At 33.7% G+C, this 23,682-nt stretch overlaps 1 protein-coding gene and 1 long non-coding RNA gene across 2 annotated transcripts; one reads left to right on the forward strand and one right to left on the reverse strand.

Moving 5' to 3' along the window:
• Window positions 1–11,868: 11,868 nt before the first annotated feature.
• Window positions 11,869–14,174, forward strand: LOC149193524 (peroxidase 49-like). The gene is made up of 4 exons (XM_089406714.1): window positions 11,869–12,238; window positions 12,335–12,526; window positions 13,340–13,505; window positions 13,580–14,174. Exons 1-4 carry the CDS (start codon window positions 11,975–11,977, stop codon window positions 13,996–13,998), a joined length of 1,041 nt encoding a protein of 346 aa, XP_089262840.1. The 5' UTR covers window positions 11,869–11,974; the 3' UTR covers window positions 13,999–14,174.
• A 1,679-nt stretch (window positions 14,175–15,853) lies between these two features.
• On the reverse strand, window positions 15,854–16,772 carry LOC149193525 (uncharacterized). Its single transcript, XR_016254962.1, has 3 exons — window positions 16,619–16,772; window positions 16,444–16,513; window positions 15,854–16,344 (listed from the first exon to the last, which is right to left on the reverse strand). It is a non-coding gene; the product is annotated as an uncharacterized LOC149193525 (long non-coding RNA).
• Between the last annotated feature and the right edge of the window lie 6,910 nt (window positions 16,773–23,682).

The raw sequence follows: 23,682 nt of genomic DNA on the forward strand, positions 1-23,682 counted from the left end.
TACAAAAATTAGAAAGACATGTTGGGCCTAAATACCTAAAACATGGTGTTTATAGACTCATGGTATTGAGTTAATGTGTACACTATGAGCTTGTTGTATGAATTCGTCCCTCCTATAGCTAACTTAACCTACACCCACACCTTAAGGTTATTCACATGCCTATTTTCACCTTATATTCCTTTTTGTAAATTGTCTTGGAACATTATTTCCCTCCCTCATTGTCTTGCTAGTACACACTTCCATTAGCAACACCTTTTGATCTAATTTTTCTTCCACCTCTTCTATGCTTAGGAAATTTGCACCTATGATCTCCAAAAGCTCTATAAGGACCTATTATGATTAACTTGCCTCAAACCTTGAAGGCTCTTTTATTCATGATAAGGTATCTCCATAGGCATAGTTCCATTTATACTTTTAATGATTTAACCCTTCAACATTGAGTGATTTTAAGGGAGATATCATCCTTGTGAGTGAACTTTATTTTTCTACTCCATATTTTCATTAATATATATTTTTTGGTAGTACATGTAGTGTTAGTTACACATATAGATATATTTTTGTATTTAAAATTGGGTATAAGTATTTTTTTGTTGAAACATTTTGTTTTGGCTATTAATAAAGTGTGAATTGCAGGCGCCACTAGAAAAATTAGGCCAATTTTCAATTTCTTATACCATCTCTAAGGTTATCGATAAGAATACTTTTGAAAATAACATGTTTGATTTCCTTGTTTACCTCTTATTTCAATGTCGAACAAATTTACTTCCGAACATTTTTTTGAGACATTTGAAGTTGTGTATAAATTGGAGGTTTCAGAAATAAGCCTTTATTGCGTCAAACAAGCCATAATGAAATAGATCATGGTACATAAATGAAAGAATACAATAGTGGAATGTAAAGTCTGCCAAATATTAAAAATATTCCAACTTCGTAACCATGGGAAGTGATTTGCCGGTAGGAAAAACCAATAAATATATGTTTCCTCACTTCATCCAAGAATTTGATGCAATGAGGAACATTTTCATACCATGTACATGAAGAATAAATCTTGATTCTAGGAAAATTTGATGTCCATAAATAAAGGCTTATATACTTTGTGCACAAATTTGGGTATTAAGGATTTTTAACAGCACACGGATGATAAGTACTACACTAGGTTATAAAGATATATCCAAAAGACACTATCATAGTTAGACTTTTCTTTGTTGGGATTGTAATCTATAAATTATTATGGATAGTTCTTTGGACCATTATCACAAGAAATTTTAAATGATACTGCAAAAATAATAAGGTTATACTCTGCAGAAAATTCTTTACTTATGATCAATATAAGAGAATTTTTTTTAGCGATAAAAACTTTAGGGTAAAATTGAGGTCTAAAATAGGACTAGTTATTTTAGTGCAAAACCTAATAAATTAAGAGTGAAAATAATAAATAAAAGTTAGGAATTCTAGAAGGAGAGAAAGAAAAATGTTTCTTTTCTATATATTTTGAATTTATTTCCTTATAAGTTTACTTTAAATATTATGTGTTGTTGCTTGTTGGATGAGGAAGTAAACTCTACATCCAATGTGTACCCAAACTTTACATTTTCAATGAAATTATCATAAGATAAATTGAAAACAACAAAAAATGATTTTAGGAGTGGGTTCTCATTGCATGAGGAATTAAAATCTACATCCAATGTGTACCCAAGCATGATACTTTCAATGAAATTATCAGAATATAAATTGAAAATGGATGAAATACATGTTTGTCAATAAACCTATCATGGTATACACTAAAAATGAAATGGGAAAATGCATGAAAATACATATTTCTAGAAATAAGATTTTACAACCATCTAGCCCCCATATGGTTTTAGTAAAGGACATGACAAAAAAAATTCCCAAAATTCCTCCTTATGGCACTGCTCACTTTTCCCTCGAGGTCATCTTTTAACTAAATTTACTAATTTTTCGTTAGTGTTGTTAAGTTATTCTAACTTCTTCCACAAACCCTTGTGCTAACAATTCTTGACAATTTAATGCTAATCTATCTATGGTAAGACCACCCTAATTTTCCCCATTGAGCATGGAGGTACCATATGGTTTTAAAGTGTCCACATTCACTATTCAATCAATATACACATGTAAGTAGACTAAATATATAATAAATAAATTGTCTACATATTATAGCACTTAGGATCATATCTCAAAGAGTTGTTTTCCTCATTAGGTTAATTCTTCCTCTCTCCATTTAATCCAATTAGACTTAATCTCCTATCTTAAATATTTCCTCAAATTTGTGTTGGGAATGCTTGGTACTATACTTAATATGTGATTTATTCATAGATTCATGTACTTGGAAATGGCTATGCTTAAGACTAATTTATTCTTAACACCACAAGGTACTATAGATAAGGGAGAGTGAACCATTGATACAAACTTGGGTGTTATTATTTTCATTATAACATACAATTAAAGGAACCAAAGGAGATTGAGAACAAACAACACATATGCATCACATATATAGGTGAAGGGACATTGCTACATGTCATTGTTAACAACAACAACCATAAGAAGTTGTTCTTGGTATGGTTTGTCAAGAAGATAAATCTACAATTAAAGTTGCACCTTTAAGTATACACCATTATTTAGAGATTCAAGAATGAGACATCTATGCCAATGAATAATATTTTTATTTTTTATGTAAAATTCGACACTTTCAGATGCTTTCTCAAAAATTTACATAGCACAAAATTGTGAGCTATTGGTTTGTCCACAGGGAAACTAGACCAATAGCACAAGTTCAAGATTTTGAGGTTGTGCAGACCATGCTTAACTAAAATGTTTGATAAGCATAAAGACATAGATTTTGGCAAAGCATGCCAAGTTACACATAGATAACACTTGGAATCGCATGGAGCCAATGAATAATATTGTTTACAATTTTATATCATTGTTAATTCATGAATTGGTGTACATTCTATAGTGAAATGTGGTGATGAAAATTTGATATTTTATATAGTTTGAAAATTGAAGTTTCAAAAATCATTTATACTTTATAATTTTTTAGGTGCAATATTTGAATAAATAAATAATAGAATATTGTGTTGTTTTTATAACAAAATTATGTTTAAACCATATTAATATCATTTAATTAAATAATTATTTTATAATTTTAAGAAATTTAGAATTTAAACATTTTTTATTAATAATAAAATAAAAATAAAATAATTAACAATTAATCTGATTAAAAATTAAAAATTCAAATCCAAATAATTAAATATAAATTGATATTAGAAAATATTTGAAAATGTTAAAAAGAAACATCATAAAAATATTATTCTAAAAATATATGTTATTATTATTGGAGGCAAATTAATAAAATATTTATTTTGAAAATCTTATTTTAATTGTGAATTAAATTTAAATATTTTTTATTTATTTGTTAGGTAATTTGAGTCTTGAGATGACTGAAATACCTAACATGTGGCTTAAGTAACTATGACCCAAGGGCATCTAAGCCATGAAAATTACCCAGGGATCACACCCACCCTTGGCCACACCAACCCTTAGCATGGCTAGATTTTTGCCCAAAAAATTCCAAACTGATGATCTTTTCACCACAGATTGCCTTAACAAAACACTATGTCACCATATATTATATGCCCTGGAGGTAGATTCAATTTAAAAATTAAATTTATTTATAAAAGTATAAAAAAAAATCATAAAATTGTTTATAAAAATTTGTGTTATTATAGTTCTAAGGGAACAACTCAATTGGTGATCATTGTGTTATGAAGGATTTTGTAAACTAAGGGATCCAACATTCAAATCCCACCAAAATAACTCAATATATGGAGAGAAGACTTGTTGTAGGCCCCAAAGGTATAGTGGTAGCAACTGGAATTGACCTAGTGTCATGCGACTACTAGCTCAACCCAGTTGTTGATTGCTATGATGTGTGTGTGTGTGTGTGTGTTTGTGTGTTATTAGAGGCAAGTTTAAAACACAATATACACTCCATCAAATATCAATATGTTGAAAACATTATGTTAATTATGAATTTACCTTAAATATTAAACTGATATTTATAATTTAATTAATATTATAAATTAAGACATTGATTATCCAAAAGAGTTAATCAATTTTAAGAATGATGAACACTTTCATCATTTTCAATTGATAGTTTAATAACTAGCACAACCACATTGGTAAATGTGGTTAATATACACTAATCAAGGTCATTTCCATACACTAATTGGCATATGAAGTATGGAAAATGTCATTGATCGATGTATATCAACCACATTTAATAATGTGGCTATGCTAGTTATAACCAATGTGCATTGGGAGATTAGTAGACAATGGTTAATTATGGTTAACTCTAGCTAAATCCATTCAAGTTATGGTTGACGAGGGTTTATTATCATTAACATATAGTTGGTTATCGATGACCATGCTTGTCCACATCAAACTATACTTTACTATGATAGATTATGATGGATAACAATTGACCACAATTGACCATGGTTTTCCATGTTTAATCATGGTTGATGATAACTCACTATGGTTTGGCATGATGACGATGGTTTCCCATGTTGACCTTGGGTGAACATGGTTTGAAAATTTTTACCATGATTAACTATTTACTATGATAGATTATGATTGACAATGGTTAACCATGATTGATCATGGTTGACTATGGTTAGGCATGATGACCATGGATGAAGATTTAACATATTTGGCCATGGTTAACCATATCTTTCTATAATATATTATGGTTTCCCTTGTTGAAAATGGTTGATCATGTTCAACTATAGAGACCTTGGTCGACCATGTTTGACTATTTTAACCACGGTTGATCATGGTTGTCCATCAGGAGTGGGTACAAGATGGGCTATTCTAAGTTGATTCTGGTTGACCAAAGATGACTATTGTTGATCATGGTTGACTATGGTTAACCACATTCTCCTATATCTAACTTAGGTTATGTATGGTTTAAGATGGGTGGCAATGACTAACATTGTCTAACCATGTACCCTTGCATGATCATTGTTGAGTTTGTTTAACCATATTTGACCATATTTGATTTTGTTAAACATGGTCGAATTTGTTTAACATATGATTGATTGCGGGTGTACATGGTTAATCAAGGTTTTCATTATTTACAATAGATGACTGTGGTGAACCATGGTTGACCACGATGCCCATGTTGACTATGGTTGACCATGTTAAACCATGTTTCCCATGGGTGACCACTATTAACCATATTGTTGACCATGGAGATCATTATTGAAAATGGAGTGACTATATTTAGCCTTACTTGACCATGGTTTCCCAAGTTGTCTATGACGTATGATGGTTGACTATTGTTAAATAAGGTTGATTGTGGCTGATTATGGTTCAATATTGTGAATATATGGTTTAGTAAGGTTGATTAAGGTTGATCATTGTTAACTATGGATGATAATATTTGAAAATGGTTGAAAAGGGTTAACAATGGTTGACAATGGTTGATGATGGTTAACCATGGTTGCAAAATTTGATGAGTATTGACCATGATTTACAAAGGGTTGATGAGGATTAACCATAGGAAACCATGGTAGGCCATTGTTGACAAGGATTGGGAATCATCAATTATTGTTCATTATGGTTGACCATTGTTGAGTTGGTTGACTATGACTAAACTTCTTGTCCATATTTGACCATGGTTAGCTTATTTAACCACAAATGAGCTTGTAAGAGCATGGTTGACTATGGTTAAATTTGAGTGAACATGGTTGACCATGGTTGACAGTGTTTAATAGAAGATGAATATGTTTACCATGTTGACTATGCTTAATAATGTGATTGATAACGGATGTACATGGATGATCATTGTGGCCATGGTTGATTATGGTGACCATGTTTGACCATTGTTGAGATGTTCGAAGCATGGTTGACTAAGTTTGAGTAGGTTGACTAAGGTTGATTATGGTTTATCATGTTTTCTATGTTGGGTATGTTGATTATGGTTGAATTTGTTGAATGTGTTGACTATGGTTGGCTATGTTAGTTATGTGATGATGTTCACTATGATTAACGATGTTGAAATGGTTAACCATTGTGACCATGATTAACCATTTTGACATTGAGAATTTATGGCCATGTTTGACCACGTTAACTATAGTTGACCATGTTTGACAATGAGGATTTTGTTAATGTATATCAACCATGGTCAACCCATAGTACAATGTGTTTGACATTAGCATATACCATATATAGTTTGGTATATTGAAATGAAATTTATTATTGGTCACATTGCAATAATGTTTATTGTTGATCACATTGTGACAATGCTAATCATTTGTAACAATATGACATTGATCATCATATTGTGACGTTGTTTGTTGTTCATCACATTGCAACATCATTTTTTATTCATCACATTGCAAACAGCTTTAAAGCTATTAGACTTAGATTTCATGTCACATTGTGATGATATTTATTTTTCATCACATTGAGACATCATTCCATATTTTGCACCTAGCAACAATGTTGATTATTCATAATATTGTGACGTTGTTTGTTGTTCATCACATTACAATGAGATTTATTGTTTGTCACATTATGATGATGGATATTACTCGTCACATTGCAATGGTGTTTGTTGTTCGTCACATTGCAATGGTGCTTAATATTTGTCACATTGTGATGATGTTTATTATTCATCACATTGCAATGTCGTTTGTTGTTCAACACATTGGGACATCATTTATTGTTCATCACATTGCAAACAACTTTAAAGTTATGAAGGTTATATTGTTGGTGACATTGTGATGGCGTTTATTGTTTATCACATTGCGACATCATTTGTTATTTTATATATTGTGACAATGTCGATTATTCGTAACATTGTGACATTGTTAATCATGTTGTGACATTGTTTGGCATCACATTGTAATGACATTTTTTGTTTGTCACATTGTGATAACCTATATTATTCGTCACATTGCAATGCCCTTTTTTGTTCATCACATTGCAATGCCATTTGTTGTTCATCACATGGTGATATTCATCACATTACGACGACATTTATTATTCATCACAACGAAACATTTTTTATTGTTTTTCCTATTGCATAATCATTTGTTGTTTAACAAATTGTGACATTGTGAGTTGTTCATAACATTGCAAACAATTTTAAAGTTATTGAAATTATATTGCGAATGATATGAAGTTAAAGTAATATAAAAAAAATCTATCATAATACATTTATAAAAGTTATATTAAATATATATATATATATATATATATATATATATATATATATATATGTATATGTATATATAAACATTTATAGGTTAAATAATAATAAAAATAAATTTATATTAAATATTAATATTAAAATTAACATAAATATTTATATTATAAACATAATAACCTTAATAATATTAATACTAATACTAATATTAATAACATTAACATTGAATATTAATAACATAAACATTATTATTATTAATCGTTTTAAGATTAATATTATAAATGATAATAAATAAATCAACCACACTAATGATATTCTTTATTCAAAAAGAAAATTAGTATTAGTAACATTATTAATCGTAATGTTAATCACATTAATATTATTAATAACATTAACAATATTGTTATTAACATGGTCAACCATAATCATCCATGGTAAAGTGGTCAACCATGGAAATACATTGTTCATGTTTGCCCATGATTTACCATGTTTTCTCATGGTTTATCATTGTTGATAATGTTCAATATGTTGGACCATTGTTAGTAACGTGTGGATGGCCACAATTGACTATATTGTCTATGGTTAAAGTTGATCTAGTGATATGTTCATGAACAGAATGTAGGGTGATGTTCGACACATTGAGAAATAGAGTTTCTTTGTGGCATTGCAATATCAATTTATTACATTATTATTGTTGATATTAATGTTCATGTTATTGTGTCGAGATGCTCTCTCAAGTCGAGTATGGAAGAAATGTTGTAATGTCTTGCCATGTTATGTAAACATTTTAACTCAGTGAAATCACATTAAAATGAAAATAAAAAATAAATTAAATTTAAAAAATAAAAATAAAATTAAAAAAATACAATTATTAATTATATTTATTGATTAAAACATTTTGACTTAGTTAAATTACAAAAAGAAAAATATAATTAATTACAATTAATAATTAAACCAACTTATATCCATCTTAAATCCAGATCTACCAAGTGCTGAGAGGAATCAAATCTCTTGAGATGCAAACCTCTTTTAGAGTGAAAAGAGATTTGATCTCTATCAGCGCTTGATAGATCCAAAGTTAAGATGGATCTAGGTTATTAATAACATTAATATTAATATTAAGATGGATTATTACATAGAATAATATTTTTACATTAATAATGTATTTATATTATAATTAATACTAATATTATTGATATTTCTATTGTTATTGTTATTATTATATTAATATTAGTGTTATTATTTAAATGTGATTAATAACGATATTATAGTATAATAGTAATAAAATGAATTATTACATCTCATTATATCATTATATCAATTATTAATATATTAATGTTATTTATCAATACTAATGCTAATATTATTTATATTAACAATGTTAATGTTAATGTTATTAATAATGATAAAAATATTAATAATATTAATAAATATTATTAATGTTAATATTATTACTTAAATTTTATTAATGACATTAATGTTATTATTTTCCAATGGGATGTCATAATCCACACATATAATCGTCCAACTAAGGCCTCCTTTGAGTGTGTGTGGAAGGAGGAACATAGGGATAGTTGTGTCCATTTGGCATTGTAGAGCACAGCACGGTGGAGTATCCACCAAAATGAAGTTTATTTGCTACCTACATTGAATCAACCTCACTCAAAATCTTACACGAACAGTCATTGGTCTCATTGCATTCACTATATAATGAAGAAACTTGAGGAAACAAAGGCTACCATTGATGGAAATGCTAGTCCCAATGCATTCTTCGATGATTTTATGGAGCAATCGAGAATTTTCCAATCACTAATGTTGTTTTATGGTTAAGGAATTGGTCATTCTAGGGCACAAGTAGGAAAAAACTTGTTTGTTTCCTAGGCGAAGCTAAGCAATCAGAAGAATTAGGCCCTCCTAGCCTAGCCCATTTTCTTCTTTGCATTTCATTCTCATGTACAAGGTTCTTTTAATCCGTCCCTATCATTCATAGTGGGACTTTGCTTGAAACAAGGCTCTTCTCGTCATGAGGGATCCATCTCCCCTCAACATCATCAATTGGAATTCTCAACTATATTGCCTACTAGTGATTTTTGACATATCACTTGTGGTTGGTGTTTCCATCATTTTTGGTTTATGGTTTGTTTTGTTAGCCTCTCTATTAATTTCAATTCCCTCTCAGAGCATAATCATCAACACCAGATTTCCTCTCATTCCCAACTCCTCCTACTTTCCATGTTCACCCACCTTCCCCTTGACTTGGACATTCTTACCTCTCTGCTTGCTTTCTCGTTGTTATCCCCATAATTCTCATTCAGGTTGATGCTCTCCCCTGAGTTGTCAATATTCCATGCCAAAGGGCTCACACGAGGAGGGGGGCTGGAGATCATGGTGCCCACAACAACACCCAAGCTCAAGCCGAGGCCCATGGTTTAGGCAAAGATATGACCAACACATGCCATTAGTCATTGAATATGAAATTGCTAACATTGAGCAGAGGTGGTCAATGAAAGAGATGATGTATCAAATTCAGAGGTCATGGTAGAGATGTCAAATTGGGTTCTAGATTTAGGCACCCAAAGAGCATGCCAAAACCAGTATCTACACATTATTTACCTATATTGGAAGATGAAAAATATGTTGGGCAAGGTCTTATTTAAACACAATGAAAGTAGAGATGAGCCACTTATCCACTTGAAGGAATTGCACCTACTTTATCAAATCATGGATTAAGGTCTGCAACGCATGGAGGTAGTAATCCTTCACAACATGAATCAACCACCACTAGGCTAGTCTGGGCATCCTCCTCCATCCAATTACTCTCTTCATGTTTTCATGATATGTTGCATCTTGCAGCTATGTTTTCAATTTATATGGCATCTACTTAATGTGCATCTTGTTTTCAAATTGACTTGTTTCCATGGTTTTTAGGCCAAAGTTTTATAACGTAAACACTTGTCATGTCCAACACAACATACATTTATGTGATATTATTAATATAAACCTTATTAATATTATATTAACGATGTTAAAATATTATTAGTAACATTTAATATTAATAATATTGTTTTAATATAAATATTAATATTATTTTAAAACCTACAATAAGACCAAAACCTACAATTATGAGGCTATGAAGATTCAACGTGGCCATCACAAGGCAACCAGTTACTGAGAATAAACGAATGACTCCGTTCCGGGGTTTTGAGGAAGGGGAAGGATCTGTTACAGCCTCCTTAGTGAGAGGAGAGATTTAGATTTCAGGAAATGATGATTCATTGAGGAAATGACAGGCCCTTCAATATAAACGGTAACATTATAATACCTATTTTTAAAGTTTAATTGAAAGACTTATTTACTTTACATTATTATAAAACCTCCATTAAGACCAAAACCTGAACCTACAATAAGGCTAGGAAGATTCAACGTGGCCATCACAAAGCGACCAGTTAATCAGAATAAACGAATTACTCCGTTCCGGGGCTATGATGAAGGGGAAGAATCGGTTATCACCTTGTCAATGAGAGGAGAAATTTAGATTTCAGGAAATGCTAATTCATTGAGGAAAGGACTGGCTCTTTACCATAAAGGCGAACATTATATAATACCTAATTTTTAAAGTTTAATTCAAAGACTTACAAATAGTTTGATCCAAAGCAGATACACACAGTTTGATTCAAAATTTCAATAATTTTTATTATGAAGTCTGTGTGTGAGCATCAAAAGTTTCTTTCTCTTCCGTTTTTAGTTAATTTTGATATGCGATTATTAATAAATTGTAATTTAATAACTTAAATATAGATTTAAAAATGTTAAAAACAAAATTATTAATAAATTGTAATTTAATAATTTAATTAATATAGATTTAAAAATGTTAAAAACAAAATTATAAAAATTAAAAGACAATAATGTGCTAACACCTTTCATTTTACACCATTAATGTAACTAACTTTAACTAGAAGGAACGCATATAAACCTAAATATATTTTTTATAACTGAAAGTCAAGTAAACGAGATCGAACTTCAATGGAAAAATCACATTTCCTGCTTCTTCATTAAAAAGATGTACCAAGGAAAAGAATTTCCAATCATTTAAATGTAAAGCGACTTATGTGCAGTGACAAAAACTTTCAGAGTTTTGCTCGGCATAAGAGTTTCTCGGCGGATAAATGTCCAAATTTGCCCGGAATGTCTGTGCCCATTCAACCTATTGGGCATAAACCCTAATAGACAAGTATATAATACCCTCACAGAGAAAACCATTTATTATTCGTAGATAATTGATTCCAGAAAGAAGATATACAAAAGAAAAATAATGCATGGGATAAGATTGAATAGTTTCAAAAAAGATGATTGCACATGGCCTGCCCAGAATTGAGCGAAACTGGAAATGAGAGATGGAGCAGTTGCAACTAATATGCTGCTGTTAGGTGTAGGAATATATTGTTAAATCCAGTGAAAACAAAACTAGCGGAGCTGCTGGCTTTTTAGGGAATCACAGCTAAAATAATGATATGCTGAGCTGTTTTACTCTGAGTGCCCGGTGTTACAACTAAAAGAAGTTTGGAAAGAAAATGGATGGTCTGTGTGTATATATAAGAGGATGGCGATGATGAGAGAAGCAAGGCTAAGGTCGGGTTATAGTCATTGCCCAGTTTACTTGTGATACAGACACGACACTCTTGTTCAATATATCTACTCAGTGCTCATTTTCTGCTTCCTGGTGTTGTTTTATTTGAAAATACAATGGAGTATATAAGGAGCAACAGTCCCATAAGCATTAGGAATGTAACTGCATTAGCCCAGCTGCTTATTCTATTGGTAATGGCAGGCAGTGCTGCCTGTAGCATGAATGCATTTAGTAATGTTGGTTTAAGGTCAGATTTCTATGCTCTTTCCTGCCCGAATGCTTTTTCCATCGTCAAGTCCGTGGTAGAGAAGGCCGTTGAAAGAGAAACTCGGATGGCAGCTTCTTTACTCCGTCTCCATTTCCATGACTGTTTCGTTCAGGTATTATATCTGTACATATACTATGAATATGGGCTCTACTTTCTCAGAATGAGAATGAACAAATATTAATCATGGTGTATGTACTGATGACTGCAGGGCTGCGACGGGTCGGTGCTGCTGGACGATACCCCGAGCTTCAAAGGAGAGAAGACAGCAGTACCCAATAACAATTCTATTAGAGGATTTGATGTGGTAGACGAAATCAAAAGCGAACTAGAGAGTGCATGTCCAGGGGTTGTGTCTTGTGCTGACATCCTTGCCATTGCAGCTAGAGATTCTGTGGTCCTGGTAATTATTATATTGATGCTCTACATCACTCTTCCAAACAAAATTTCTATATACATATACCGATATAGCTTCGCTTTTATTACGGATCTATCTCACCCAGAGAGGGATTAGTGTAATTTTTATTTTGAGTAAAAAAATAAAAAAGAAATTACATTTTAAGAAATTTAATCCCTACATTTTAATATATATATATATACACGCCTAACTTTTCATATTTAATTTTTTAAAATAGATTGCGTAGATGATAAGTTTTAAAAAGTTTTAAAATTGTAAGTTTATTGAATTTAATTAGATTTGAGATAAATTTGAAAATTTTATTTAAATTTATTTCAAAATATAAAATAATAAATTTAAATATAGGTATTTAACCATATACAGTTTGAGGGGTCTAATAATTAAGAGCATTTTTTTTCTTCAAAGAGGTCATATGTTCAAAACCAGGAGGTAAAGTATGTATGCCTTGGTAGATTTAGCAATAGATTTAGTAGTCAAATCGCTGCCAAGAGATAAATCTCTTGTCCCACAAACAAGAAGGTCTCATACACCAAATTGTTATATGGCTTACCAAATAAAAGTGGTGTTATCTATATATATACCTTTATTTATTGTGATTAACCTTTGTCTCACAAACAAAAAAGTCTCATATACTAATTTGATGTATGATTTCTTGTCCAATAAACAAAAAGTCTCATATACTAGTATACTAATTTGGTATCTAACTTACCTACTCAAAGTGATGTTATTGATATTGGATAGAATCCGGCATCACCCTCATTCTGAATTGTAAAATGATTATATTGTTGACAATGGCAGAGCGGAGGACTGAAATGGGATGTGATGGTGGGAAGAAGGGACTCAAGAAGCGCGAGCTTCAGCGGGGCGAACCACGATATCCCCGCCCCCAACTCCACTCTCCAAACTCTCCTCACAAAGTTCAAACGTCATGGCCTCGACGTCCTAGACTTGGTTGCACTTTCAGGTACTATTTACTACTATTATCAATTCATAATGCCAGTTGCTCTTAATTGTTGATTCTAAAATATTGCAATGCAGGCAGCCACACCATCGGCCAGTCTCGGTGTATAAGCTTCAGGCAGAGACTTTACATGACAACTAATGCTAATTTTGAGGAAAGTTATTCTGCTGAATTGAGATCGAGATGCCCCAGATCCGGGGGAGATAACATATTGTCCCCCTTGGACGTTGTCAGTCCCACCAAATTTGACAACCACTATTTCACCAACTTGGAGAGCTCTAGGGGACTTTTGATCTCCGACCAAGAGCTCTATGGCAACCAAAACGGCCAAGATGATCAAATATCCTCCACCACCACGGCTTTAGTTACTGCATTTGCGGAGGATGAGGAGAAATTTTTACAACGCTTCGCAGAGTCTATGGTGAGAATGGGAAATATTAAGCCACTCACGGGATCCAGGGGAGAGATCCGAGAGAATTGCCGCCGTATGAACTAACGAAACACAACCCATCTGGTATTTGTCGACAATTACATGTGACGAGCAATAAAATATAAAAGAGAGTCAGGGTAGGCCTGCATTAGTTAGGTTAGTTAGATAGCACCATCTGCTTCCTTATCTCTAATAATTACCTCTAATGGATGGGATGACCTCTCTTTCCTTTAATAAAGCTTTCAAATGTATTTTATTTTTAACGGTCAAATATATTTTTGATTTTATCTATTGGTTTTGTTTTGGCTTTTAGTGGAGATGGATGGATTTTTATTTTTATTTAATTATTCTTTTAGACGGTTATAATGAGTTATGATGAAAGATGTTAACTGTTTTAGTAATTTTTTATATATTAATGAATAAAATTTAAATATTAATTAATTTGTATTTTCAAATTTATATATTTATATGTTTTAATTTATGTTTATTTTTTCACATTTATTTAATATAGTTATGAAATTACTATATATTTATTAAAAAAATGGTACTGTGTGAATATGTTTATTTTTTCACATTTATCTAATACAATTATGAAATTACTATGTTAATTATCAAATAACAAATGATACTATTTATAAAATGAATATGTAACACCCAATGGTATATGGACATTTAACTTGGTCATTTTTTTATTATTTTTATTGACTGTTATGATTTTGTCATCATATGCTCAATAAGAACATTAAAGAATTATGGTTGGGTGGCCAAAACATTTTTACAAGTAATGCATAATAAGAGTTAAAACATTTTTGCAAGAACTGAAAGAAATAGTTGTTAACCTCCTAAGATAGTTAAGGTGGTTACTCACCTGTCTCCTCAAAAGGCCTAGGGAGCTGGAGAATTGAGGAGAGGAAAAGATCAAATTGGTCAAAAAGGGCATAGTGCCATCAAAAATTCCTTGAGCTGGGTGGAATAAACCAGTGGGAAATCTGGAATACAGTCATAAGGGTATGTGACGTCCTAATGCTTCAAGATACCCAAACTGAGACAGACCTCATAACTACTATTGGGAGGAGGAAGATCTCGGGGGAGAGTCTGGACGTAATTTCCAGACTCATGGCTGGGTGGTGAGATCTTCCCAAAGAGGAACTACTGGCTACAAGACAGTGAACAGATAAGTACCTAAACTTTTTATGTCTCAATGATTAATAAAAATTGGTAATTCTAGTGTTGTTAGATTATTATAAACAGATGAAATGAGTACTACAAAGATCACTATTAATACATTCTGTGCTAGGAAACAGACAGTTATTTCTTTTGTGTCTTAGATTAAAACTGATAAAACTATGTACTTGAACGAAGGTTAACTACTACACGGTGTGTGCATCGGTTACAATCCGGACGAGATACAACTCAAATAATGAGTGGAAAGCGTGAATCAAAAACTCAGAAAGATCTTGAATAGTCGCACAAGAACCAAGAAACTGCATAATTGAAAACAGAGTCAAAAATCGGTGAGCCTTGAACCTTAGAGTCAAGAGCAAACCTAGTTATTCTCCATAATTATAGCGCAGACATAACTATAAATTGATGGAATGGATATGCATATATAAACAATGGCAGAAAGTCGATTGCATCATTTAAATCATTTAGAACCTAATTAAAAAGGCAATACACAGACCTTGCATGGAGAAGGCCCATTTTGAGATAATTGAACATATAGCATATAGCATTTCAAGCAGGGTATTCGAAATAAAGAAACGATATTAATTATTAACCAAACCAGCACCATAAACTGTTATATTCAAAACCCTTTCCATTGATGCAAAGACCATTTCTTGAAGAAAATTACACAACAAGTTTGTATTTGCAGGAAATCTTTAGAATTTGAAAGAACGAACAAAACCCTCAGCTAGGCTATCTGAACAACCAAGTAACGACTTGTTCCCATAGGGAACGATGGAAAACTTATGTTCATACTAATATTTAAGAGTATTACGACAATATTTATAATAGGAGGAGTCAATAAATTATAAGCACAGTAGGTGTTCAAAGCTTAACATTAAAATAGAGATTGGGTCACCCATCTAGGTCCCAGGTGAGAAGGCCACTAAAACACTACAACCCAGGAAACCAGGGCAATGCTACATCCAGACATCCACATGCTAAGTAGTTAGGCAATTAGAGGGCTTGTTGAATGATAAAATCCCTCGAGGGTTTAGTGTTAAACCAACCTGAATGGAAGCAGAGAGAAAAGAGATATGAGAACACTGCTCTAGAGGTCGAATCGCTAAGAAGGAAGGTTCAGGGAGAACGTGTACCTGTAATTCAGCGAGAATTATTACTGAATGGTAAAAGAAAACTGGAGCAAATAAGTCACCTATGAAGTAGTTCCGGAGCTATGATACTCACCTACACGGTTAACCAAGAACCTGGGGTTAGATTCACAACCCTTTTCTCTTTGGCAAAAGAGATAGAACCCAAAACTCTAATAGTAAACACAGTCTTTACCTAGGTGAGGACATTTGTTTCCATAATCATCTCCATCCAAGGGTAAGGAGTCGGCATTAGAAGGAACCACCTGCACAGTTCAAGACTCTACTTAGAACTCACACTTGCGCCTATAGGAAAAGAAAAACATTGTTAACAATAACCAGAATCTCGAGGAAAACAATGCATAAATTACCTAAGGTATAACGCATATAGTAGCTTGTTGATGAGCAGGGTTCTGGTAAGCAGAAACCCTCATTGCCATGGAGAAACACATACCATGCTGCAGAGCAACCAAACTGGAAAGCAGAAAACCCAAATGACCTCGACCGTGGCACAGAGCAGGGGAGTTGGTTACCACAACAAACCCTTGTTGCTGAGGACCGTTGGATCCACAAGCTTTGATCGCACAACGCAGGAGATGCCAAGTGTCCTGGGTCACATCACCTTTCTGGAGTCGTGTACCAAAAAGATTAAATTATTGTTGATTAATGCATACTGTGCATTGTAGGGAATGCATATCTCGAGGTTTGCCTATCATATGCCATAAAACCAATGTAATAATGTCATATCAACCGTAAATTCCGCAGATGGCATTGATTGCATGGTGGTAAAAATCTAATGATATTTATTTTTTTTATGATCAGGTAAATGATTTGCTTTGAAATGTCTTTTACAAGTGGTATCAGAGCTCAGGTTTACAAAATTGAGGCTTCTGGGATATATATAAATACAATATAAAACAAACTAAGTGGATGTGAATGGTTGAACACAGAGATAAAGACAAAGAGGGCAGAGAGCCAAAAGAACAGCATGTAGAGGGGTTCCAGACCACCGAACCAGCCAAGAGCGGCTTATGTAGGGGCCAACCCTGATATGTGGATACAGTTGGGAGAAGAATCTCGATAGGCCAATGCGGCCCTACTTGAAACCATTCAGCAGTTACGTGCTGAGATGACTAATTTGAGGACAAATAATGAGAGGTTATAACAAGAGCAAGAAAGAATTCTAAAAACCATGTCTGATCGACAAAATCAACAAGGGCCAGACCCCAGTGCTGGTAACAGAGAGAAAACCATGACTGTCCATCAAGGGGAAGATAATGTTGACTCAGAGGAAAGACATGAGGATGATGAAGGATGTTTTGATAATGTTTCTGATCAGCGAAAATAAAAAAGACAGAAAGTTGAATTACAAGGGGAATTCAAAAAGATAAAACCCTCAATCTTTGAAGGTGAGTCAGAGGAAGCAGTGGAAGCATGGTTAATAGATATGAATAAATATTTCCATATCTATGACTACAATGATAAACTCAAGACACGGCTGGCAGTTTATCAATTAAGAAGTAAGGCCACCCTTTGGTGGGAAGAAATAAAAACTGTAAGGAAAATTGATGAAGAGTAGGTCACATGGAAAGAATTTCAAAAGCATTTCAAAGATAAATATTTGACAGAATGCTATTATGATGAAAAAGCGAAGGAGTTCCATGATTTAAGGATGGGAGCCTTAACTATGGATGAATATGTGAAACGATTTACCTCTTTATTACGGTATGTACCATATATGTAGGAAGAAAAGGCCAAGATTCAACGTTTTATTAGTAGTCTACCTAACTTCATGAAGGAGAAGGTGGAATTTGATTACCCAAATATGATGGATGATGTTGTGCGAAAAGCCTACATCTGTTATCAGCGAATGAAACAGAAAAGTGAGGGTTCGAAAGGAGGTTTGAACCAAAGGGGAAGAAATTTTCCCCCAAATAGACAAACAAAAATTTCCAGTGGAAGGAATGTACAACAAATACCCTTTAGTAAATTTCCAGCAAGGAATCAACCAAAGGTCCCAGCATCTACTGAAAATAGGTAGACTGAGGGAGTTAATAAGCCTGTTAATGACCAGCAACAAAAACAACCTCTACAGTGTTGGGGGTGTGGAGAACCCCATTATTACAAAACTTATCTGCATAGAGCAAGAACGGAGCAACTTTCGAACATGCAAGAAGCTTCCACAGTTGGGGAGGTGGCAAGGAGCATGCCCATAATTAATGCTACACTTGACAACCATCAAGAAGAATACCATCTCACCATGATTGAGTGTGAAGGTATGATCACTAATCAACCTATCTCTATTTTGTTTGATCTGAGTGCTAGCTTAAGCTATGTTAGTCCTAAGATTGTAGAGGGATGTCAACTACAAAGCAGTAAATTTCAAAAACCCTGGTTAGTCCAATTAGCCACAGGGGCGAAGTGAAGGGTAGTTGAAAAAGCAAACATTGCTCTATGGATATTTCGGGACAACAAATTTATGTTAATTTAAATATACTCCCTTTGGGTTCATACGATGTGCTAATAGGGATGGATTGGTTGGAAGGACATTGGTCCTTAGTAGATTGTAAGGGAAAATCTGTTAGTTACCTTATTGAATTAGGATAGAGGAAGGAAATTCAAGGAATTAAGAAAAATATTAAGTTACGTCCTATTACTACTAACCAACTAGGAAAATGCATTAGGAAAGGTTGTCAAATTTATGTTGTACAGGTAGGATACACAAATTCCAAGAGAAAAATGACTTCCCTGGAAGATATTCCTGTCATTCAAGACTTTTTTGATGTGTTTCCTGAATCCATACCCAGGTTACCACCTAAGCGGGATATCAATTTTACAATTGAACTAGTTCTAGGTGCAACTCTTGTTTCCAGAACTCCTTACCGTATGAGTATACCCAAATTAACAAAACTCAAAATGCAATTTTAGGAACTACTTGATAAAGGATATATCCACCTTGTGTGTCCCCGTCGGGAGCCCCTGTATTTTTCGTACGTAAGAAATACATAACTCTAATATTATGTATTGATTATCGTCAGTTGAATAAACTGACTATAAAAAATAAATACCCTTTACCTCGAATTGATGATTTATTCGATCAAGTTCAGGGGGGAAAGTGTGTTCTCCAAGATCGATCTAAGATCCGGCTATCATCAAATAAGGATTAAGGAAGAAGACATTTGTAAAACTTCCTTTCAAACTCGTTATGGTCATTACGAGTTCGTGGTGTTACCTTTCGGTCTTATGAATGCCCCGACAACTTTTATGAGTCTGATGAATGGTATTTTTCAGCCATACTTAGATAAGTTTGTGATGATTTTCATTGATGATATATTGATTTACTCTAAGAATCAGGTGGAACATGAAAATCATTTGAGAATTGTATTGCAAACCTTGTGGGACAATCAGTTGTACGCTAAGTATAGCAAGTGTGACTTTTACAAAATTCAGATACAATATCTTGGTCATGTCATATTAGCAAAAGGTATAGTGGTAGACCTGGAGAAGATTAAGACCATTATGGAGTGGGCCACCCCGAAGAATGTTGTTGATATTAAGTCTTTCTTGGGCCTAGCTAGGTACTACCGTCAGTTCATTGAAGGATTTTCAAAAATTGCTTTCCCCATGACTTCATTACAAAATAAGGGACGAAATTTCCAATGGACAACTCAATTCCAGCAAAGCTTTGAGAAATTAAAACATCTACTTACTATGACACCCGTATTAAAGGTGGCAAACCCAGAGAAATATTTTTTTGTTTACACAAATGCAAGGAAGGTGTTGGCGGAGTATTAACGCAAGAGGGGAAGGTTATAGCTTATGAATCCTGTAAATTGAAGGAATATGAGCAGTGATACTCTGCTATGATCTTGAATTAACAACAGTAGTGCATGCACTAAAAATGTGGCGACACTACTTACTGGGGAAGAAATTTATGCTATTAACAGATCATAGTAGTCTTACAAATTTCTTTAACCAATCAAGTTTAAACGCCTGTCAAGCCAGGTGGACAACCTTCTTAAGCAAATTCGACTTTGAAATGAAGCACCTTAAGGGGAAATAAAATCGATTTCCAATGCATTAAGAAGAAAGTTTCATTGTATTTATGAAATACAATTCAATCAAGTGAAGTCAAACCTCCCTGATATGATTAAAGAAGCATCTCTTAAAGACCCGAAATATGCCTTTCTTTGGCAGTAAGCAATTAATGCCCAGAATAAGGGGGAGAAATATGAATATGGCATAAATCTGGATAAATTGTTAACTTTCAGAAATCGAATTTATATCCCTAATAAAAAAAATTTAAACAATCGGTATTAGAATAATTTCACAAGAAACCATATGCTACCCACCCAAGATACCAAAATTACTTTTAGCTATCAAGAAAGGTTATTTCTGGTCGGGTTTAAGAAAATATATCACTTAATATTTGCTAAATGTTTGGAATGTTAGTTAGTGAAGGAGGAACGATGATGATGTTTGTTCCACGATGCATCATCTGACATCATGATCTCCATGATGCTTTCGTCAGTAGAGAACATACGTGAGAAAGGATCAGAGGGCATTCCATAATCCAGTGATCGATCTACCCAATTGATCGAAGAAAAAGTATGGGTCGCACAAGCTGAGTAGATGGCTTCATAATATTTCTCAACAGGGTTAAGCGGCATTCAGTCACCAAAATTTTGATGTCAGTTTCATTAGGTACAATCCATGGATCGGCCAGAATCGTAGAGGATGATATCATGTTGACATTAGGGGAATTTTGAGGTCTCAAATGCGCCTCCTAAGAAAAATGTACAACCAAAATAAAATTTATAAGAACCAATAGGATTCAAGATGATGATGTCAACCATGGGGGATGATTCACCATTTTTGGAGTGAAAATGTAAAAAGATTAAAAAATACTAAAATAATAAAACTACTTTTTCAACTCGTATTTTCAACTTATCTCCCTATGTGTTTACTCAAATTTCAAGAGGAAACGCTCGTTGGATGCAGGATTTGATTCCTCATCCAAGGAGTACCCATGTTGCATACTTTCAATGGACCCTGTTACATGAAAAATGAGAAATACATGAAAAACGTGATTGCAATCACATTTTTTCATGTATTTCTCATTTCTCTTGTAGTGGGGTCCATTGAAAGTATGCAATATGGGTACTCCTTAGATGAGGAATTAAATTTTTCATCCAACAGGTACTTCCGCTCGAAATTTGAGTAAAACCTTAGGGAGATAAGTTGAAAATACGAGTTGAAAATGTAGTTTTATTATTTTAGTATTTTTAATATTTTTACATTTTCACTCCAAAAATGGTGAATCATCCCCCATGTTTGACATCATCATCTTGAATCCTATTAGTTCTTATAAAGTTTATTTTGGTTGTACATTTTTCTTAGGAGGCCCATTTGAGACCTCAAAATTCCCCTAATGTCAACATGATATCATCCTCTACGATTCTAGTCGATCCATGGATTGTACCTAATGAAACTGACATCAAAAATTTTGGCAACTGAATGCCGCTTAACCCCATTGAGAAATATTATGAAGCCATCTACTCAGCTTGTGTGACTCATACTTTTTCTTCAATCAATTGGGTAGATCGATCACTGGATTATGGCATGCCCTCTGATCCTTTCTCATGTACATTCTCTACTAACGAAAGCATCATGGAGATCATGATGTCAAATGATGCATCGTGGAACAAACATCATCATCGTTCCTCCTTCCCAAATACCATTGAAGATAATCTTAGTGTGTATACCTCCCTAATTTTGGCAAACCCTTTATGAAAGTTCAGGAAATAATTGACTTCCGTGCGCCTTCCTCCCTTTTTAAGTTACAAAGACTCTAAGAGAAAGCTAACCTTCTAAGGAGGTTCATCCCTAACTATATTGAACTAACCAAAGGATTTACTCGCTTACTGAAAAATGGGATTCCCTTCCATTGGGATGACGTTGCACAGAAAGTGTTTGATGCCTTGAAAGATGTATTGGTTCAGGCATCTCTCTTATATCCCCCTGACTATCAACGCGACTATTTCCTGTACCTTGTTGCTGCCATCTCTACTATAGCTATGGTGTTGGTCCAAGAAGATGATATGGGGACTGAACATCCCATTTATTATCTGAGTCAAAACCTCAACGATACCGAGATCCAATATACTCATGTGGAAAAGTTAGCTTTGGTGGCCATTCAAGTCGTCCAGAGATTTTTCCATTACATCTTGCTTCACAAAACTACAATCATTTCGAATTGCAACCCTATGACATACATATTTTCACATTAATTGCTGGGGGGGGGGGGAATACTCCAATTGGATCATTATTCTCCAAGAGTTTGACCTGGAATTCATCAAATCCAAGTCAAAGAAATCCTTAGTTTTTGTCGAGCTAATGTGCGATCTCCCTTCCCTTGATGTTGAATCTACATCTAAAGATTCCATCCCAGACAAGTCATTGTTTTGTATCTCGTCATATGACCCATGTTATGGATATTTTCTGATCTATCTCTAGACCCACACTTTCTGACCTAATACCTCTCGCTCAAATAAGTGGCATATCTAGTACCAAGCTCGAAACTACGTGATTATTGGAGACACCCTTTATCATTGTGTTATCGATATGATTTTACGTAGGTGCCTCACTCTCGAGGAGGTCGAGAAAGTCTTGAATGAATGCAACTTAGGGGCTTGCGATGAACATTTATTTGGTTACACTACCGCACAAAAGATACTACGCACCGGTTACTTTTGGCCCACCATTTTCTGCGATTGTATCCTTGCAGTCCAAAAATGTCATGCATGCCAGATCTATGATTGAAAATTCCATGCTCTGCCTGCTCCATTGCATCCCGTTGTCACCGTTGGTACCTTTGCAAAATGGGGTATCAACTTTATGACATGTAACCCTCATTCAATCGGGGTGCATGGCTATATTATTGTTGTTGTTGACTACTTTACCAAGTGGGCCAAAGCGATGCCTACATTCAATAACACCAGCGAAACGACTGCTTACTTTTTCTTCAACCACGTGATTGTTAGGTTTGGTGTTCCGCAAGAAATAGTAATGGATCATGGGAAGCACTTTTAGAATCATATGATGACCGAATTAACTACCAAATTGGGACTTTCACATGAAAGTTCCACTAACTATTATCCTCGGGTTAATGGACAAGTTGAGGTGATTAACAAAGTTCTTAAGCCTATGCTTCAACGTATGATAAGGGTACACAAATCGGATTAGCACTTGATTCTCTTTGTTTCCTTGCTCGCATACCGAACCTCAGTTAGTATTGCTACCGGATTCACACCCTTCCAGTTGGTGTATCATATGGAAGCGATCCTCCCCGTCGAATGCGAAATTCCATCACTAAAACTAGCTATCGAATTTCTTCTTGTTACTTCCAAAGGGGAGGAGCGTCTTCTACATCTAA

Source organism: Pinus tabuliformis, chromosome 2_2 (genome assembly GCF_031772625.1).
Source record: "Pinus tabuliformis cultivar Carrire ecotype Pingquan chromosome 2_2, CPIR1, whole genome shotgun sequence".
In the NCBI taxonomy this organism is placed as follows: domain Eukaryota; kingdom Viridiplantae; phylum Streptophyta; class Pinopsida; order Pinales; family Pinaceae; genus Pinus; species Pinus tabuliformis.